Source organism: Anomaloglossus baeobatrachus, chromosome 5 (genome assembly GCF_048569485.1).
Source record: "Anomaloglossus baeobatrachus isolate aAnoBae1 chromosome 5, aAnoBae1.hap1, whole genome shotgun sequence".
In the NCBI taxonomy this organism is placed as follows: Eukaryota; Metazoa; Chordata; class Amphibia; order Anura; family Aromobatidae; genus Anomaloglossus; species Anomaloglossus baeobatrachus.
In genome coordinates this window covers 590533161-590552484 of record NC_134357.1, presented here as the reverse complement: position 1 = coordinate 590552484, position 19324 = coordinate 590533161, and the positions used below count along the sequence as shown (strand labels likewise).

General features: G+C 48.6%; 1 protein-coding gene across 1 annotated transcript in view; it reads left to right on the top strand.

Moving 5' to 3' along the window:
• DNAH9 (dynein axonemal heavy chain 9) overlaps positions 1-19324 on the top strand; it is a 324201-nt gene that overhangs the window by 131866 nt on the left and 173011 nt on the right. Inside the window, 8 exon segments of the mRNA XM_075351461.1 lie at positions 9373-9614; positions 11809-11944; positions 12118-12739; positions 14290-14512; positions 15498-15664; positions 15774-16644; positions 16923-17053; positions 17127-17253. Of these exon segments, the coding sequence (XP_075207576.1) occupies positions 9373-9614; positions 11809-11944; positions 12118-12739; positions 14290-14512; positions 15498-15664; positions 15774-16644; positions 16923-17053; positions 17127-17253 (2519 nt within the window).

The following is a 19324-nucleotide window of genomic DNA, read 5'->3' as shown; positions in this document are numbered from 1 at the left end:
GCTCCCTCTAGTGGTGGCTGTATAAATCTGTATGTAGTGATCTCCCTCTAGTGGTGGATGTATAAATCTGTATGTAGTGAGCTCCCTCTAGTGGTGGATGTATAAATCTGTATGTAGTGAGCTCCCTCTAGTGGTGACTGTATAAATCTGTGTGTAGTGAGCTCCCTCTAGTGGTGTCTGTATAAATCTGTATGTAGTGAGCTCCCTCTAGTGGTGGCTGTATAAATCTGTATGTAGTGAGTTCCCTCTAGTGGTGACTGTATAAATCTGTATGTAGTGAGCTCCCTCTAGTGGTGACTGTATAAATCTGTATGTAGTGACCTCCCTCTAGTGGTGACTGTATAAATCTGTATATAGTGAGCTCCCTCTAGTGGTGACTGTATAAATCTGTATGTAGTGAGCTCCCTCTAGTGGTGGCTGTATAAATCTGTATGTAGTGATCTCCCTCTAGTGGTGACTGTATAAATCTGTATGTAGTGAGCTCCCTCTAGTGGTGGATGTATAATTCTGTATGTAGTGAGCTCCCTCTAGTGGTGGCTGTATAAATCTGTATGTAGTGAGCTTCCTCTAGTGGTGGCTGTATAAATCTGTATGTAGTGAGCTCCCTCTAGTGGTGGCTGTATAAATCTGTATGTAGTGAGCTCCCTCTAGTGGTGGCTGTATAAATCTGTATGTAGTGAGCTCCCTCTAGTGGTGGCTGTATAAATCTGTATGTAGTGAGCTCCCTCTAGTGGTGGCTGTATAAATCTGTATGTAGTGAGCTCCCCCTAGTGGTGGCTGTATAAATCTGTGTGTAGTGAGCTCCCTCTAGTGGAGGCTGTATAAATCTGTATGTAGTGAGCTCCCTCTAGTGGTGGCTGTATAAATCTGTTTGTAGTGAGCTCCCTCTAGTGGTGGCTGTATAAATCTGTATGTAGTGAGCTCCCTCTAGTGGTGGCTGTATAAATCTGTATGTAGTGATCTCCCTCTAGTGGTGACTGTATAAATCTGTATGTAGTGAGCTCCCTCTAGTGGTGACTGTATAAATTTGTATGTAGTGAGCTCCCTCTAGTGGTGGCTGTATAAATCTGTATGTAGTGAACTCCCTCTAGTGGTGACTGTATAAATCTGTATGTAGTGAGCTCCCCCTAGTAGTGGCTGTATAAATCTGTATGTAGTGAGCTCCCTCTAGTGGTGGCTGTATAAATCTGTATGTAGTGAGCTCCCCCTAGTGGTGACTGTATAAATCTGTATGTAGTGAGCTCCCTCTAGTGGTGGCTGTATAAATCTGTATGTAGTGAGCTCCCTCTAGTGGTGACTATAAATCTGTATAAAGTGAGCTCCCTCTAGTGGTGGCTGTATAAATCTGTATGTAGTGACCTCCCTCTAGTGGTGGCTGTATAAATCTGTATGTAGTGAGCTCCCTCTAGTGGTGGCTGTATAAATCTGTATGTAGTGAGCTCCCTCTAGTGGTGGCTGTATAAATCTGTATGTAGTGATCTCCCTCTAGTGGTGACTGTATAAATCTGTATGTAGTGAGCTCCCTCTAGTGGTTACTGTATAAATTTGTATGTAGTGAGCTCCCTCTAGTGGTGGCTGTATAAATCTGTATGTAGTGAGCTCCCTCTAGTGGTGACTGTATAAATCTGTATGTAGTGAGCTCCCCCTAGTAGTGGCTGTATAAATCTGTATGTAGTGAGCTCCCTCTAGTGGTGCCTGTATAAATCTGTATGTAGTGAGCTCCCCCTAGTGGTGACTGTATAAATCTGTATGTAGTGAGCTCCCTCTAGTGGTGGCTGTATAAATCTGTATGTAGTGAGCTCCCTCTAGTGGTGACTGTATAAATCTGTATGTAGTGAGCTCCCTCTAGTGGTGACTGTATAAATCTGTATGTAGTGAGCTCCCTCTAGTGGTGGGTGTATAAATCTGTATGTAGTGAGCTCCCTCTAGTGTTGGCTGTATAAATCTGTATGTAGTGAGCTCCCTCTAGTGGTGACTGTATAAATCTGTATGTAGTGAGCTCCCTCTAGTGGTGACTGTATAAATCTGTATGGAGTGAGCTCCCTCTAGTGGTGACTGTATAAATCTGTATGTAGTGAGCTCCCTCTAGTGGTGGATGTATAAATCTGTATGTAGTGAGCTCCCTCTAGTGGTGGCTGTATAAATCTGTATGTAGTGAGCTCCCTCTAGTGGTGGCTGTATAATTTTTATGTATTGAGCTCCCTCTAGTGGTGGCTGTATAAATCTGTATGTAGTGAGCTCCCTCTAGTGGTGGCTGTATAAATCTGTATGTAGTGAGCTCCCTCTAGTGGTGGCTGTATAAATCTGTATGTAGTGAGCTCCCTCTAGTGGTGACTGTATAACTCTGTATGTAGTGAGCTCCCTCTAGTGGTGACTGTATAAATCTGTATGTAGTGAGCTCCCTCTAGTGCTGGCTGTATAAATCTGTATGTAGTGAGCTCCCTCTAGTGGTGGCTGTATAAGTCTGTATGTAGTGAGCTCCCTCTAGTGGAGGCTGTATAAATCTGTATGTAGTGAGCTCCCTCTAGTGGTGACTGTATAAATCTGTATGTAGTGAGCTCCCTCTAGTGCTGGCTGTATAAATCTGTATGTAGTGAGCTCCCTCTAGTGGTGGCTGTATAAGTCTGTATGTAGTGAGCTCCCTCTAGTGGTGGCTGTATAAATCTGTATGTAGTGAGCTCCCTCTAGTGGTGGCTGTATAAATCTGTATGTAGTGAGTTCCCTCTAGTGGTGGCTGTATAAATCTGTATGTAGTGAGCTCCCTCTAGTGGTGGCTGTATAAATCTGTATGTAGTGAGCTCCCTCTAGTGGTGGCTGTATAAATCTGTATGTAGTGTGCTCCCTCTAGTGGTGACTGTATGAATCTGTATGTAGTGAGCTCCCTCTAGTGGTGGCTGTATAAGTCTGTATGTAGCGAGCTCCCTCTAGTGGTGGCTGTATAAATCTGTATGTAGTGAGCTTCCTCTAGTGGTGGCTGTATAAATCTGTATGTAGTGAGCTCCCTCTAGTGGTGGCTGTATAAATCTGTATGTAGTGAGCTTCCTCTAGTGGTGGCTGTATAAATCTGTATGTAGTGAGCTCCCTCTAGTGGTGGCTGTATAAATCTGTATGTAGTGAGCTCCCCCTAGTGATGGCTGTATAAATCTGTATGTAGTGAGCTCCCTCTAGTGGTAGCTGTATAAATCTGTATGTAGTGAGCTCCCTCTAGTAGTGGCTGTATAAATCTGTATGTAGTGAGCTCCCTCTAGTGGTGGCTGTATAAATCTGTATGTAGTGAGCTCCCTCTAGTGGTGGCTGTATAATTCTGTATGTAGTGAGCTCCCTCTAGTGGTGACTGTATAAATCTGTATGTAGTGAGCTCCCTCTAGTGGTGGCTGTATAAATCTGTATGTAGTGAGCTCCCTCTAGTGGTGGTTGTATAAATCTGTATGTAGTGAGTTCCCTCTAGTGGTGGTTGTATAAATCTGTATGTAGTGAGCTCACTCTAGTGGTGGCTGTATAAATCTGTATGTAGTGAGCTCCCTCTAGTGGTGACTGTATAAATCTGTATGTAGTGAGCTCCCTCTAGTGGTGGCTGTATAAATCTGTATGTAGTGAGCTCCCTCTAGTGGTGGTTGTATAAATCTGTATGTAGTGAGCTCCCTCTAGTGGTGGCTGTATAAATCTGTATGTAGTGAGCTCCCTCTAGTGGTGACTGTATAAATCTGTATGTAGTGATCTCCCTCTAGTGGTGGATGTATAAATCTGTATGTAGTGAGCTCCCTCTAGTGGTGGAGGTATAAATCTGTATGTAGTGAGCTCCCTCTAGTGGTGGATGTATAAATCTGTATGTAGTGAGCTCCCTCTAGTGGTGGCTGTATAAATCTGTATGTAGTGATCTCCCTCTAGTGGTGGATGTATAAATCTGTATGTAGTGAGCTCCCTCTAGTGGTGGATGTATAAATCTGTATGTAGTGAGCTCCCTCTAGTGGTGACTGTATAAATCTGTGTGTAGTGAGCTCCCTCTAGTGGTGTCTGTATAAATCTGTATGTAGTGAGCTCCCTCTAGTGGTGGCTGTATAAATCTGTATGTAGTGAGTTCCCTCTAGTAGTGGCTGTATAAATCTGTATGTAGTGAGCTCCCTCTAGTGGTGGCTGTATAAATCTGTATGTAGTGAGCTCCCTCTAGTGGTGGCTGTATAATTCTGTATGTAGTGAGCTCCCTCTAGTGGTGGTTGTATAAATCTGTATGTAGTGAGTTCCCTCTAGTGGTGGTTGTATAAATCTGTATGTAGTGAGCTCCCTCTAGTGGTGACTGTATAAATCTGTATGTAGTGAGCTCCCTCTAGTGGTGGCTGTATAAATCTGTATGTAGTGAGCTCCCTCTAGTGGTGGTTGTATAAATCTGTATGTAGTGAGCTCCCTCTAGTGGTGGCTGTATAAATCTGTATGTAGTGAGCTCCCTCTAGTGGTGACTGTATAAATCTGTATGTAGTGATCTCCCTCTAGTGGTGGATGTATAAATCTGTATGTAGTGAGCTCCCTCTAGTGGTGGAGGTATAAATCTGTATGTAGTGAGCTCCCTCTAGTGGTGGATGTATAAATCTGTATGTAGTGAGCTCCCTCTAGTGGTGGCTGTATAAATCTGTATGTAGTGATCTCCCTCTAGTGGTGGATGTATAAATCTGTATGTAGTGAGCTCCCTCTAGTGGTGGATGTATAAATCTGTATGTAGTGAGCTCCCTCTAGTGGTGACTGTATAAATCTGTGTGTAGTGAGCTCCCTCTAGTGGTGTCTGTATAAATCTGTGTGTAGTGAGCTCCCTCTAGTGGTGTCTGTATAAATCTGTATGTAGTGAGTTCCCTCTAGTGGTGACTGTATAAATCTGTATGTAGTGAGCTCCCTCTAGTGGTGACTGTATAAATCTGTATGTAGTGACCTCCCTCTAGTGGTGACTGTATAAATCTGTATATAGTGAGCTCCCTCTAGTGGTGACTGTATAAATCTGTATGTAGTGAGCTCCCTCTAGTGGTGGCTGTATAAATCTGTATGTAGTGATCTCCCTCTAGTGGTGACTGTATAAATCTGTATGTAGTGAGCTCCCTCTAGTGGTGGATGTATAATTCTGTATGTAGTGAGCTCCCTCTAGTGGTGGCTGTATAAATCTGTATGTAGTGAGCTTCCTCTAGTGGTGGCTGTATAAATCTGTATGTAGTGAGCTCCCTCTAGTGGTGGCTGTATAAATCTGTATGTAGTGAGCTCCCTCTAGTGGTGGCTGTATAAATCTGTATGTAGTGAGCTCCCTCTAGTGGTGGCTGTATAAATCTGTATGTAGTGAGCTCCCTCTAGTGGTGGCTGTATAAATCTGTATGTAGTGAGCTCCCCCTAGTGGTGGCTGTATAAATCTGTGTGTAGTGAGCTCCCTCTAGTGGAGGCTGTATAAATCTGTATGTAGTGAGCTCCCTCTAGTGGTGGCTGTATAAATCTGTTTGTAGTGAGCTCCCTCTAGTGGTGGCTGTATAAATCTGTATGTAGTGAGCTCCCTCTAGTGGTGGCTGTATAAATCTGTATGTAGTGATCTCCCTCTAGTGGTGACTGTATAAATCTGTATGTAGTGAGCTCCCTCTAGTGGTGACTGTATAAATTTGTATGTAGTGAGCTCCCTCTAGTGGTGGCTGTATAAATCTGTATGTAGTGAACTCCCTCTAGTGGTGACTGTATAAATCTGTATGTAGTGAGCTCCCCCTAGTAGTGGCTGTATAAATCTGTATGTAGTGAGCTCCCTCTAGTGGTGGCTGTATAAATCTGTATGTAGTGAGCTCCCCCTAGTGGTGACTGTATAAATCTGTATGTAGTGAGCTCCCTCTAGTGGTGGCTGTATAAATCTGTATGTAGTGAGCTCCCTCTAGTGGTGACTGTATAAATCTGTATAAAGTGAGCTCCCTCTAGTGGTGGCTGTATAAATCTGTATGTAGTGACCTCCCTCTAGTGGTGGCTGTATAAATCTGTATGTAGTGAGCTCCCTCTAGTGGTGGCTGTATAAATCTGTATGTAGTGAGCTCCCTCTAGTGGTGGCTGTATAAATCTGTATGTAGTGATCTCCCTCTAGTGGTGACTGTATAAATCTGTATGTAGTGAGCTCCCTCTAGTGGTTACTGTATAAATTTGTATGTAGTGAGCTCCCTCTAGTGGTGGCTGTATAAATCTGTATGTAGTGAGCTCCCTCTAGTGGTGACTGTATAAATCTGTATGTAGTGAGCTCCCCCTAGTAGTGGCTGTATAAATCTGTATGTAGTGAGCTCCCTCTAGTGGTGGCTGTATAAATCTGTATGTAGTGAGCTCCCCCTAGTGGTGACTGTATAAATCTGTATGTAGTGAGCTCCCTCTAGTGGTGGCTGTATAAATCTGTATGTAGTGAGCTCCCTCTAGTGGTGACTGTATAAATCTGTATGTAGTGAGCTCCCTCTAGTGGTGACTGTATAAATCTGTATGTAGTGAGCTCCCTCTAGTGGTGGGTGTATAAATCTGTATGTAGTGAGCTCCCTCTAGTGTTGGCTGTATAAATCTGTATGTAGTGAGCTCCCTCTAGTGGTGACTGTATAAATCTGTATGTAGTGAGCTCCCTCTAGTGGTGACTGTATAAATCTGTATGTAGTGAGCTCCCTCTAGTGGTGACTGTATAAATCTGTATGTAGTGAGCTCCCTCTAGTGGTGGATGTATAAATCTGTATGTAGTGAGCTCCCTCTAGTGGTGGCTGTATAAATCTGTATGTAGTGAGCTCCCTCTAGTGGTGGCTGTATAATTTTTATGTAGTGAGCTCCCTCTAGTGGTGGCTGTATAAATCTGTATGTAGTGAGCTCCCTCTAGTGGTGGCTGTATAAATCTGTATGTAGTGAGCTCCCTCTAGTGGTGGCTGTATAAATCTGTATGTAGTGAGCTCCCTCTAGTGGTGACTGTATAACTCTGTATGTAGTGAGCTCCCTCTAGTGGTGACTGTATAAATCTGTATGTAGTGAGCTCCCTCTAGTGGAGGCTGTATAAATCTGTATGTAGTGAGCTCCCTCTAGTGGTGACTGTATAAATCTGTATGTAGTGAGCTCCCTCTAGTGCTGGCTGTATAAATCTGTATGTAGTGAGCTCCCTCTAGTGGTGGCTGTATAAGTCTGTATGTAGTGAGCTCCCTCTAGTGGTGGCTGTATAAATCTGTATGTAGTGAGCTCCCTCTAGTGGTGGCTGTATAAATCTGTATGTAGTGAGTTCCCTCTAGTGGTGGCTGTATAAATCTGTATGTAGTGAGCTCCCTCTAGTGGTGGCTGTATAAATCTGTATGTAGTGAGCTCCCTCTAGTGGTGGCTGTATAAATCTGTATGTAGTGTGCTCCCTCTAGTGGTGACTGTATGAATCTGTATGTAGTGAGCTCCCTCTAGTGGTGGCTGTATAAGTCTGTATGTAGCGAGCTCCCTCTAGTGGTGGCTGTATAAATCTGTATGTAGTGAGCTTCCTCTAGTGGTGGCTGTATAAATCTGTATGTAGTGAGCTCCCTCTAGTGGTGGCTGTATAAATCTGTATGTAGTGAGCTTCCTCTAGTGGTGGCTGTATAAATCTGTATGTAGTGAGCTCCCTCTAGTGGTGGCTGTATAAATCTGTATGTAGTGAGCTCCCCCTAGTGATGGCTGTATAAATCTGTATGTAGTGAGCTCCCTCTAGTGGTAGCTGTATAAATCTGTATGTAGTGAGCTCCCTCTAGTAGTGGCTGTATAAATCTGTATGTAGTGAGCTCCCTCTAGTGGTGGCTGTATAAATCTGTATGTAGTGAGCTCCCTCTAGTGGTGGCTGTATAATTCTGTATGTAGTGAGCTCCCTCTAGTGGTGGCTGTATAAATCTGTATGTAGTGAGCTCCCTCTAGTGGTGGCTGTATAAATCTGTATGTAGTGAGCTCCCTCTAGTGGTGGCTGTATAAATCTGTATGTAGTGAGCTCCCTCTAGTGGTGACTGTATAAATCTGTATGTAGTGAGCTCCCTCTAGTGGTGGTTGTATAAATCTGTATGTAGTGTGCTCCCTCTAGTGGTGACTGTATGAATCTGTATGTAGTGAGCTCCCTCTAGTGGTGGCTGTATAAGTCTGTATGTAGCGAGCTCCCTCTAGTGGTGGCTGTATAAATCTGTATGTAGTGAGCTTCCTCTAGTGGTGGCTGTATAAATCTGTATGTAGTGAGCTCCCTCTAGTGGTGGCTGTATAAATCTGTATGTAGTGAGCTCCCTCTAGTGGTGGCTGTATAAATCTGTATGTAGTGAGCTTCCTCTAGTGGTGGCTGTATAAATCTGTATGTAGTGAGCTCCCTCTAGTGGTGGTTGTATAAATCTGTATGTAGTGTGCTCCCTCTAGTGGTGACTGTATGAATCTGTATGTAGTGAGCTCCCTCTAGTGGAGGCTGTATAAATCTGTATGTAGTGAGCTCCCTCTAGTGGTGGCTGTATAAATCTGTATGTAGTGAGCTCCCTCTAGTGGTGACTGTATAAATCTGTATGTAGTGAGCTCCCTCTAGTGGTGGCTGTATAAATCTGTATGTAGTGAGCTCCCTCTAGTGGTGACTGTATAAATCTGTATGTAGTGAGCTCCCTCTAGTGGTAGCTGTATAAATCTGTATGTAGTGAGCTCCCTCTAGTAGTGGCTGTATAAATCTGTATGTAGTGAGCTCCCTCTAGTGGTGGCTGTATAAATCTGTATGTAGTGAGCTCCCTCTAGTGGTGGCTGTATAATTCTGTATGTAGTGAGCTCCCTCTAGTGGTGGCTGTATAAATCTGTATGTAGTGAGCTCCCTCTAGTGGTGGCTGTATAAATCTGTATGTAGTGAGCTCCCTCTAGTGGTGGCTGTATAAATCTGTATGTAGTGAGCTCCCTCTAGTGGTGGCTGTATAAATCTGTATGTAGTGAGCTCCCTCTAGTGGTGGCTGTATAAATATGTATGTAGTGAGCTCCCTCTAGTGGTGGCTGTATGAATCTGTATGTAGTGAGCTTCCTCTAGTGGTGGCTGTATAAATCTGTATGTAGTGAGCTCCCTCTAGTGGTGGCTGTATAAATCTGTATGTAGTGAGCTCCCTCTAGTGGTGGCTGTATAAATCTGTATGTAGTGAGTTCCCTCTAGTGGTGGCTGTATAATTCTGTATGTAGTGAGCTCCCTCTAGTGGTGGCTGTATAAATCTGTATGTAGTGAGCTCCCTCTAGTGGTGGCTGTATAAATCTGTATGTAGTGAGCTCCCTCTAGTGGTGGCTGTATAAATCTGTATGTAGTGAGCTCCCCCTAGTGATGGCTGTATAAATCTGTATGTAGTGAGTTCCCTCTAGTGGTGACTTATTTCCATCACTATATTCCTGTATCTCTTTATATAGGAATCTGGGATTATATCCAGCATGTTAGAGATAGCGTCCATGATCTGGAGAGACGGGTGCAGAAGGCGCGGGACAACGTGGAGGAGATCCTGACCATCATGAAGACCTGGGTGCTGCCCATATTCGAGAGGAAGGATGGCAAGAGAGAGACGCTCCTTAACCTGGATGACCGGAGCGAGCGGCTGGAGAAGAGATACAACCTCATCCGGGAATCCGGCACCAAGATTCACCAGCTTGTGCAGGTAGAGCGAGCAGAGCCGGGGCGGCGGGAGGCTGCAGTCGTGTGGTCATGGCCAGCAGCAATCGGCCGCCGGGGTCCAGTAAATATCTAAAAGGGAAATGTCTGTAAAATCCCTTTAACAAAAGCCGCCACAAGCAATCATTACCAGGAATAGGAAGCGCCGTCCGCCCTCCCGGCAGGAATGTTCCGGGTGGTTGTGCCGTCTGCGGAGGACACGGAGGATAGAATTCAATTATCATGAAGCCGCTCAGTGGAACGGTATAAAATATGCTGATCTAGAATGGAGGAGACGCGGTCACTCACACTCCAGGGATAATGCAATGTGAGGGGTCCACCGCCTCCCATATACAGGGCGGGGCAGGTGGGGAAAAGCTGTAGTATTCAGTGACCGCCCGTCTCCTCTGTCCTCAGTATTCGGTAATCGCCCGTCTCCTCCATCCTCAGTATTCAGTGACCGCCCATCTCCTCCATCCTCAGTATTCAGTGACCGCCCGTCTCCTCCATCCTCAGTATTCAGTGACCGCCCGTCTCCTCCATCCTCAGTATTCAGTGACCGCCCGTCTCCTCCATCCTCAGTATTCAGTGTCTTCCCGTCTCCTCCATCCTCAGTATTCGGTTACCGCTCGTCTCCTACATCCTCAGTATTCAGTGACCGCCCGTCTCCTACATCCTCAGTATTCAGTGACCGCCCGTCTCCTCCGTCCTCAGTATTCGGTTACCGCTCGTCTCCTCCATCCTCAGTATTCAGTGACCGCCCGTCTCCTGCATCCTCAGTATTCAGTGACCGCCCGTCTCCTCCATCCTCAGTATTCAGTGACCGCCCGTCTCCTGCATCCTCAGTATTCAGTGACCGCCCGTCTCCTCCATCCTCAGTATTCAGTGACCGCCCGTCTCCTCCATCCTCAGTATTCAGTGACCGCCCGTCTCCTCCATCCTCAGTATTCAGTGACCGCCCGTCTCCTCTATCCTCAGTATTCAGTGACCGCCCGTCTCCTCCATCCTCAGTATTCAGTGACTTCCCGTATCTTCCATCCTCAGTATTCAGTCACCGCCCGTCTCCTCCGTCCTCAGTATTCAGTCACCGCCCGTCTCCTCCATCCTCAGTATTCAGTGACTTCCCGTATCTTCCATCCTCAGTATTCAGTCACCGCCCGTCTCCTCCGTCCTCAGTATTCAGTCACCGCCCGTCTCCTCCATCCTCAGTATTCAGTGACCGCCTGTCTCCTCCATCCTCAGTATTCAGTGACTGCTCGTCTCCTCTATCCTCAGTATTCAGTGACCACCCGTCTCCTCTATCCTCAGTATTCAGTGACCGCCCGTCTCCTCCGTCCTCAGTATTCAGTGACCGCCCGTCTCCTCCATCCTCAGTATTCAGTCACCGCCCGTCTCCTCCATCCTCAGTATTCAGTGACCGCCCGTCTCCTCCGTCCTCAGTATTCAGTCACCGCTCGTCTCTATCCTCAGTATTCAGTCACCACCCGTCTCCTCCGTCCTCAGTATTCAGTCACCACCCGTCTCCTCCGTCCTCAGTATTCAGTCACCACCCGTCTCCTCTATCCTCAGTATTCAGTGACCGCCCGTCTCCTCCGTCCTCAGTATTCAGTCACCGCTCGTCTCCTCTATCCTCAGTATTCAGTCACCACCCGTCTCCTCCGTCCTCAGTATTCAGTCACCACCCGTCTCCTCCGTCCTCAGTATTCAGTGACCGCCCGTCTCCTCCATCCTCAGTATTCAGTGACCGCCCGTCTCCTCCATCCTCAGTATTCAGTGACTTCCCGTATCTTCCATCCTCAGTATTCAGTCACCGCCCGTCTCCTCCGTCCTCAGTATTCAGTCACCACCCGTCTCCTCCATCCTCAGTATTCAGTGACCGCCCGTCTCTTCCATCCTCAGTATTCAGTCACCGCTCGTCTCCTCTATCCTCAGTATTCAGTCACCACCCGTCTCCTCTATCCTCAGTATTCAGTCACCGCCCGTCTCCTCTATCCTCAGTATTCAGTCACCGCCCGTCTCCTCCGTCCTCAGTATTCAGTGACCGTCCGTCTTGGTTAGGATAGAGGAGACGGGCAGTCACTGAATACTGATGGGATTTACTGTTGACCCTTTTATGGCTGAAGCTCCTTTCTTCTCGGCTCTTGTTCACACCTGCCTATGACTTTTGCACAGTCCTGTGATCTCCCGTCTTCCTCTTTCAGGAGAACATGCAGCTCTTCTCCGCAGACCCCGACTCCGAGGTGTGGAAAGCGTACGTGGATTACATCGATGACATGGTTCTCGACGGCTTCTTTAATGCTATCGAATGCTCCCTGAAGTTCATCCTGGATAACATGGGTACGCTGGGCCGAATCGGGATTGCTCCTATAGGGGCGTCCTCCCCAGATCCACCTTATTAGTGTCTGATCAGAGTGAGACCCCCACAAGGGCTGCACCACATTCAGGCCGTGTTCAGACTGTGGCTGTGCGCCTCCGAGGGTTCACCTTGTTCCCTTCTTCCTTCCTTACAGACACCAAGGCCGGCCTCGCCCCCTTATTCGACGTTCAGCTGGACCTCGTTGTCCCAGACATGGTGTTCAGACCATCTCTGGATTTTGGAACCAGCGACGGTTTATACGACACCATAGAAAGCCTCATCAACGACATCTACAGGACGTCCTCCTTGGTTCCTCGGCTCTCGCGGACCTGCACCTTCCCGAATTACCAGGCAGACATGGAAGACATGGCCGATTTGGCAGACATGCGAAACCTCCTGATGGAAAATGTTCAAAACATAATGACCACGTGCTCCGAGTACCGGAACTCCTTTGACCCGTTCGCCTACCTGTACGTGGACGACCAGAAGGAGTTCATGCGGCAGTTCCTGCTGTACGGACACGTACTGACCCCAGAAGAGATCGAAGCTCACGCCGAGGACGGGGTCCCAGAGACGCCCCCCACCTTACAGCAGTTCAGAGAACAGATAGACTCCTACGAGAAAATCTATGAAGAAGTCACAAAGATGGAGCCGGTCAATGTGTTCGATTGTTGGATGAAGGTGGACGCTCAGCCCTTCAAGTCGGCCCTCCTCAACGTGATCAAGAGATGGAGTCTGATGTTCAAGCAGCATCTTATCGACCACGTAACCAACAGGTGATATCATCAACGTGGGGGGATATAGAGGAGGGGTCTGCACACCGGGGGATATAGAGGAGGGGTCCGAAAACGGGGGGATATAGAGGAGGAGTCCACAACCTGACCTACAAGTGAGATCCTCCAAATGGGGGATATAGAGGAGGGGTCCTCACCACAACATAGCCTACAGGTGAGATCCTCCACATGGGTGATATAGAGGAGGGGTCCACATGACAACATAGCCTACAGGTGAGATCCTCCACATGGGTGAGATATAGGAGGGGTCCACACCACAACATAGCCTACAGGTGAGATCCTCCACATGGGTGATATAGAGGAGGGGTCCACACCACAACATAGCCTACAGGTGAGATCCTCCACATGGGTGAGATATAGGAGGGGTCCACACCACAACATAGCCTACAGGTGAGATCCTCCACATGGGTGAGATATAGGAGGGGTCCACACCACAACATAGCCTACAGGTGAGATCCTCCACATGGGTGAGATATAGGAGGGGTCCACACCACAACATAGCCTACAGGTGAGATCCTCCACATGGGTTATATAGAGGAGGGGTCCACACCACAACATAGCCTACAGGTGAGATCCTCCACATGGGTGATATAGAGGAGGGGTCCACACCACAACATAGCCTACAGGTGAGATCCTCCACATGGGGGATATAGAGGAGGGGTCCGCACCACAACCTGACCTACAAGTGAGATCCTCCAAATGGGGGATATAGAGGAGGGGTCCTCACCACAATATAGCCTACAGGTGAGATCCTCCACATGGGGGAATTTAGAGGAGGGGTCTGCACCACAACCTAACCTACAGGTGAGATCCTCCACATGGGGGATATAGAGGAGGGGTCCACACCACAACATAGCCTACAGGTGAGATCCTCCACATGGGTGATATAGAGGAGGGGTCCACACCACAACATAGCCTACAGGTGAGATCCTCCACATGGGGGATATAGAGGAGGGGTCCACACCACAACATAGCCTACAGGTGAGATCCTCCACATGGGTAATATAGAGGAGGGGTCCACACCACAACATAGCCTACAGGTGAGATCCTCCACATGGGTAATATAGAGGAGGGGTCCACACCACAACATAGCCTACAGGTGAGATCCTCCACATGGGGGATATAGAGGAGGGGTCCGCACCACAACCTGACCTACAAGTGAGATCCTCCACACGGGGGGATATAGAGGAGGGGTCCACACCACAACATGACCTACAAGTGAGATCCTCCACACGGGGGGATATAGAGGAGGGGTCCACACCAAAACATAATAGGTGAGATCTTCCACATGAACAGATATAAAGGAGGGGTCTGCACCACAACATATCCACATGCCCGGCCAGCTCTCCATTTCTGTGAGACATTTTGGTGCCTCACTCTCGAGATGGATGAGGGTCCCACCAGTTTGGTGACCGGTCCTTCCCTGGGGCCAGTCCTCCATTCATTGTCTATGTGATTGATGAGTGCCGTGCTCAGGACCTCCGCCAGTCCGGGTACATCCTGTGCTCACCTCACGCCATCCTTTTCCTCAGTTTGGCGGATCTGGAGGAGTTCATCAAGGTGGCGGAGCGAGGACTGGGCAAGCAGCTGAAGGAAGGAGACTACCAGGGCCTGGTGGAAATCATGGGGCAACTAATGGCCGTGAAGGATCGGCAAAGCGGCGCCGATGAGCTGTTCGAGCCCTTAAAGCAGACGATCGAGCTCCTGAAGGTGTACGAGCAGGAAGTGTCTGACGAGGTCTACACCCAGCTGGAGGTGAGCCAGGGTCTGTGGGGGTGAGGTAGTATCTGGGGTTTTCGGGGAGTGGATAGTATCTGGGGGTCTGCGCAGAGGGGATAGTGTCTGGAAGTCTGCGGGGGTGGGATATTATCTTGAGGCCTGCGAGGAGGGGATAGTATCTGGGGGTCTGCGAGGAGGAGATAGTATCTGGGGGTCTGCGAGGAGGAGATAGTATCTGGGGGTCTGAGGGAAGGGGATAGTATCTGGGGGGTCTGCGGGGAGGGGATAGTATCTGTGGGTCTGAGGGAAGGGGATAGTATCTGGGGGTCTGCGGGGAGGGGATAGTATCTGGGGGTCTGAGGGAAGGGGATAGTATCTGGGGGTCTGCGGGAAGGGGATAGTATCTGGAAGTCTGCAGGAAGGGTATAGTATCTGGAGGTCTGCGCAGAGGGGATAGTATCTGGGGTTTTCGGGGAGTGGATAGTATCTGGGGTTTTCGAGGAGTGGATAGTATCTGGAGGTCTGCGCGGAGGGGATAGTATCTGGAGGTCTGCGTGGAGGGGATAGTTTCTGGGGGTCTGCACGGAGGGATAGTATCTGGAGGTCTGCGTGGAGAGAATAGTTTCTGGGGGTCTGCGCGGAGGGGATTGTATCTGGGGGTCTGCACAGAGGGGATAGTATCTGGGGGTCTGCGGGGATGGGATAGTATCTGGGGTCTGCGGGGAGGGGATAGTATCTGGGGGTCTGCGAGGAGGGGATAGTATCTGGGGGTCTGCGGGGAGGGGATAGTATCTGAGGGTCTGCGGGGAGGGGATAGTATCTGGGGGTCTGCGAGGAGGGGATAGTATCTGGGGTCTGCGGGGAGGGGATAGTATTTGAGGGTCTTCTTACTCCGTAGGGTAGTGGCAGCCATGTATACTCCACCTACCCAGGAACATCACAGGGGTCCTGCTGTTGCCCCCGGTAAGACCTGTCCTCTTTCAGGTGGGCAATATCTATATTTCTTATTCCTTTTGTCCAGGAGCTTCCGGAGAAGTGGAATAATATAAAGAAGATGGCCGTCACCGTGAAGCAACAAGTGGCTCCCCTCCAGGCCAACGAAGTGACTCTTCTCCGCAGGAGCTGCGCCTCCTTCGACGTGGAGCAGTTCAACTTCCGGGAGAAGTTCCGCCGAGAGGCCCCGTTCAGGTGACATCTGCCATATTGTGCCGCCATGTGACCTGGTTACACCGCCAATGTGTCCAGGTACAAGGGTTGGGCATAGGTTTGGCTCACGGTCTCCATTTTTTTTCCCCAGATTTGACAGCGTCTCTCCGTACCAGACCCTGAATCTCAAACACATTGAAATCCAGAACATGGAGGCCACCATGGCGTCGATCTACGAGTCGGCGGCGCTGTTTGAAGTGGGCGTCCCGGACTACAAGCAGCTGCGGCAGTGCCGGAAGGAAGTGTGTATGCTGAAGGAGCTGTGGGACATGGTCAGCCTGGTCACCTCCAGCATGGACGACTGGCAGACAACGCGCTGGAGGGAGATCAACGTGGACAACATGGACCTGGAGTGTAAGAGGTTCGCCAAGGACATTCGGAGCCTGGACAAGGAGATGCGGGCCTGGGATGCCTTCAGCGGGCTGGACAATAAAGTGAAGAACATCCTGACATCTCTGCGGGCCGTGGCCGAGCTCCAGAATCCGGCTATCCGTGAGAGGCACTGGAGTCAGCTCATGCAGGCCACCGGCGTCCGCTTCACCATGAGCGAAGACACCACCCTGGCCGACCTGCTGAAGCTCAACCTCCATAACTTCGAGGAGGACGTGCGCGGCATCGTAGACAAAGCCGTGAAGGAGATGGGCATGGAGAAGGTGCTGAAGGAGTTGGACGGCACCTGGAGCGGGATGAGCTTCCAGTACGAGCCTCACCCCCGCACCAGCGTGCCGCTCATCAGGTCAGACGAGGAGCTGATCGAGACCCTGGAGGACAACCAGGTCCAGCTCCAAAACCTGATGACCTCCAAGTACATCGCCTTCTTCCTGGAGGAAGTCTCTGGCTGGCAGAAGAAGCTGTCCACCGCCGACTCTGTCATCTCCATCTGGTTTGAGGTCCAGCGCACCTGGTCCCATCTGGAGAGCATCTTCATAGGCTCCGACGACATCCGAGCGCAGCTCCCAGAGGTGAAGAGTTGTGTAGTGTTTACCCCTTACTGAAATACTCTGTGCTGCTGAGGGATCCTGCACAATCTACTATGTAACCCCCATTAGAATATTACACTTCTCTCCTGAAATACTCTGTGCTGCTGGGACCTGCTCCTTCCTCTATGTATCTCTGTGTCCTCCTATAAGATCAGCGCTGTCCTCTCCTGAAATACTCTGTGCTGCTGTGGATCTGACGCTACCCGCCATCACACTGTATCAGCGTCATTGTCAGGGTTAAAACCTGTTATTGTTCATAGGACTCAAAGAGATTTGAAGGCATTGACCGTGATTTTAAAGAACTGGCCCAAGACGCCAACCAGACCCCGAACGTGGTGGAGGCGACCAACAAGCCGGGGCTGTACGAGCAGCTGGAGGACATCCAGGGCAGGTAACGCCGGCACATGACGTAGGCCCAAGGTCAACAGGAAAAGGCGCATTATTCCTCTCTGATCTCCTCTCAGGTTATCGCTGTGTGAGAAAGCTTTGGCCGAATATCTGGACACCAAGAGGCTCGCCTTCCCCCGATTCTACTTCATATCCTCCGCCGACCTACTGGACATTCTCTCTAATGGGACCAACCCACAACTGGTGAGTTATAGTCACAGTATGTATATCCCACCAGCAGAATAGTGAGTGCAGCTCTGGAGTATCATACAGGAGGTGACTCCGGATCAGTAATGTAATGTACACAGTGACTGCACCAGCAGAATAGTGAGTGCAGCTCTGGAGTATAATACAGGAGGTAACTCAGGATCAGTAATGTAATGTATGTACACAGTGACTGCACCAGCAGAATAGTGAGTGCAGCTCTGGAGTATAATACAGGGGGTAACTCAGGATCAGTAATGTAATGTATGTACACAGTGACTGCACCAGCAGAATAGTGAGTGCAGCTCTGGGGTATAATACAGGAGGTAACTCAGGATCAGTAATGTATGTACACAGTGACTGCACCAGCAGAATAGTGAGTGCAGCCCTGGAGGATAATACAGGAGGTAACTCCGGATCAGTAATGTATGTACACAGTGACTGCACCAGCAGAATAGTGAGTGCAGCTCTGGAGTATAATACAGGAGGTCACTCAGGATCAGTAATGTAATGTACACAGTGACTGCACCAGCAGAATAGTGAGTGCAGCTCTGGAGTATAATACAGGAGGTCACTCAGGATCAGTAATGTATGTACACAGTGACTGCACCAGCAGAATAGTGAGTGCAGCTCTGGAGGATAATACAGGAGGTCACTCAGGATCAGTAATGTATGTACACAGTGACTGCACCAGCAGAATAGTGAGTGCAGCTCTGGAGTATAATACAGGACGTAACTCCGGATCAGTAATGTATGTACACAGTGACTGCACCAGCAGAATAGTGAGTGCAGCTCTGGGGTATAATACAGGAGGTAACTCAGGATCAGTAATGTATGTACACAGTGATTGCACCAGCAGAATAGTGAGTGCAGCTCTGGAGTATAATACAGGAGGTAACTCAGGATCAGTAATGTATGTACACAGTGACTGCACCAGCAGAATAGTGAGTGCAGCTCTGGAGTATCAGGGTATGTGCGCTGTGATGGTGGAATATGGCGTACTGTGTATCATGTTGTGTAGGTTTGTATTTTAGGCTTGGTTCACTGTCCATTTTCTGTATTGCTTGTGTATACATTGTATTGTCTGTAGGTAATCACCCCCTGTAGTGTTTCTGTCCGTAGGTCTGGGGGAGGGGGCCTGGGATCCACCTAAACTCTCTGCTTACCTGGAGGGATGAGTCAGTCTGTGTGACAATTTCAAGAGAAGCAGGATGAGTCATCTGCTGGGCAGTAGCTGTGGATCCCCAGAGAGACCTGGACATTTATCGCTTTCTGGACTATATCCATGTTTCTGGACTATTTTAGCCTCTGTGTGGTGGATTATGTTATGTACCGTTTGAGTTGCCTAATGACTCAGACACTCGGGGTCGGCCACTAGGGGTTTATGGGGTGCGAGCCACAGCCCTGAGTTCCTCTTACCATCAAAGTAAGCCCTTACAGGAGGTCATGTTGGATGGTCAGATCATTCAATCAGGTCATTGGATTTTGTGACTTTGGGGCATTTCTCACAATAGCTGATCCCCGGGTGGTTCGGCCAGAGGCGATACATCATGGACCAGGGATTGTTGGATAGATGGATAGATGGATGGATAGATGGATAGATAGATAATAGATAGATAGATAGGTCCGAAGTAATCCACAAGAAGTCCCACAACGCTTCCAGCACTGCTACATCTGATGCTCACAGGGAGCGCCATAGAACAAGACTGCAACTGAGATGAGTCGCACTAACAGTGGTGATGTCACTCAGGTGAGTCCTCCACCTGCGGCTCACGTCAGTCGCTGCCTGATTTGGTGTCACAGGTGGAGGATTCTTGTTCTATGGCGCTCACTGTGAGCATCAGATGTAGCAGAGCTGGAAGTGTCGTTGGACTGCGTGTGGATTACGTCGGCCCTGGAGGGGTGTGTTGGGGGTTAATAACGGGGTGAAAGAGGGGGCTTTTTTGTCTTTTACTTCAAATAAAGGATTTTTTGGTGTTTGTGTTAATTTACTATCAATTACAGATCAGTTATGGGGGGGGTCTCGTAGACACCTGCCATGATTAACCTTGGACGTAGTGGCAGCTATGGG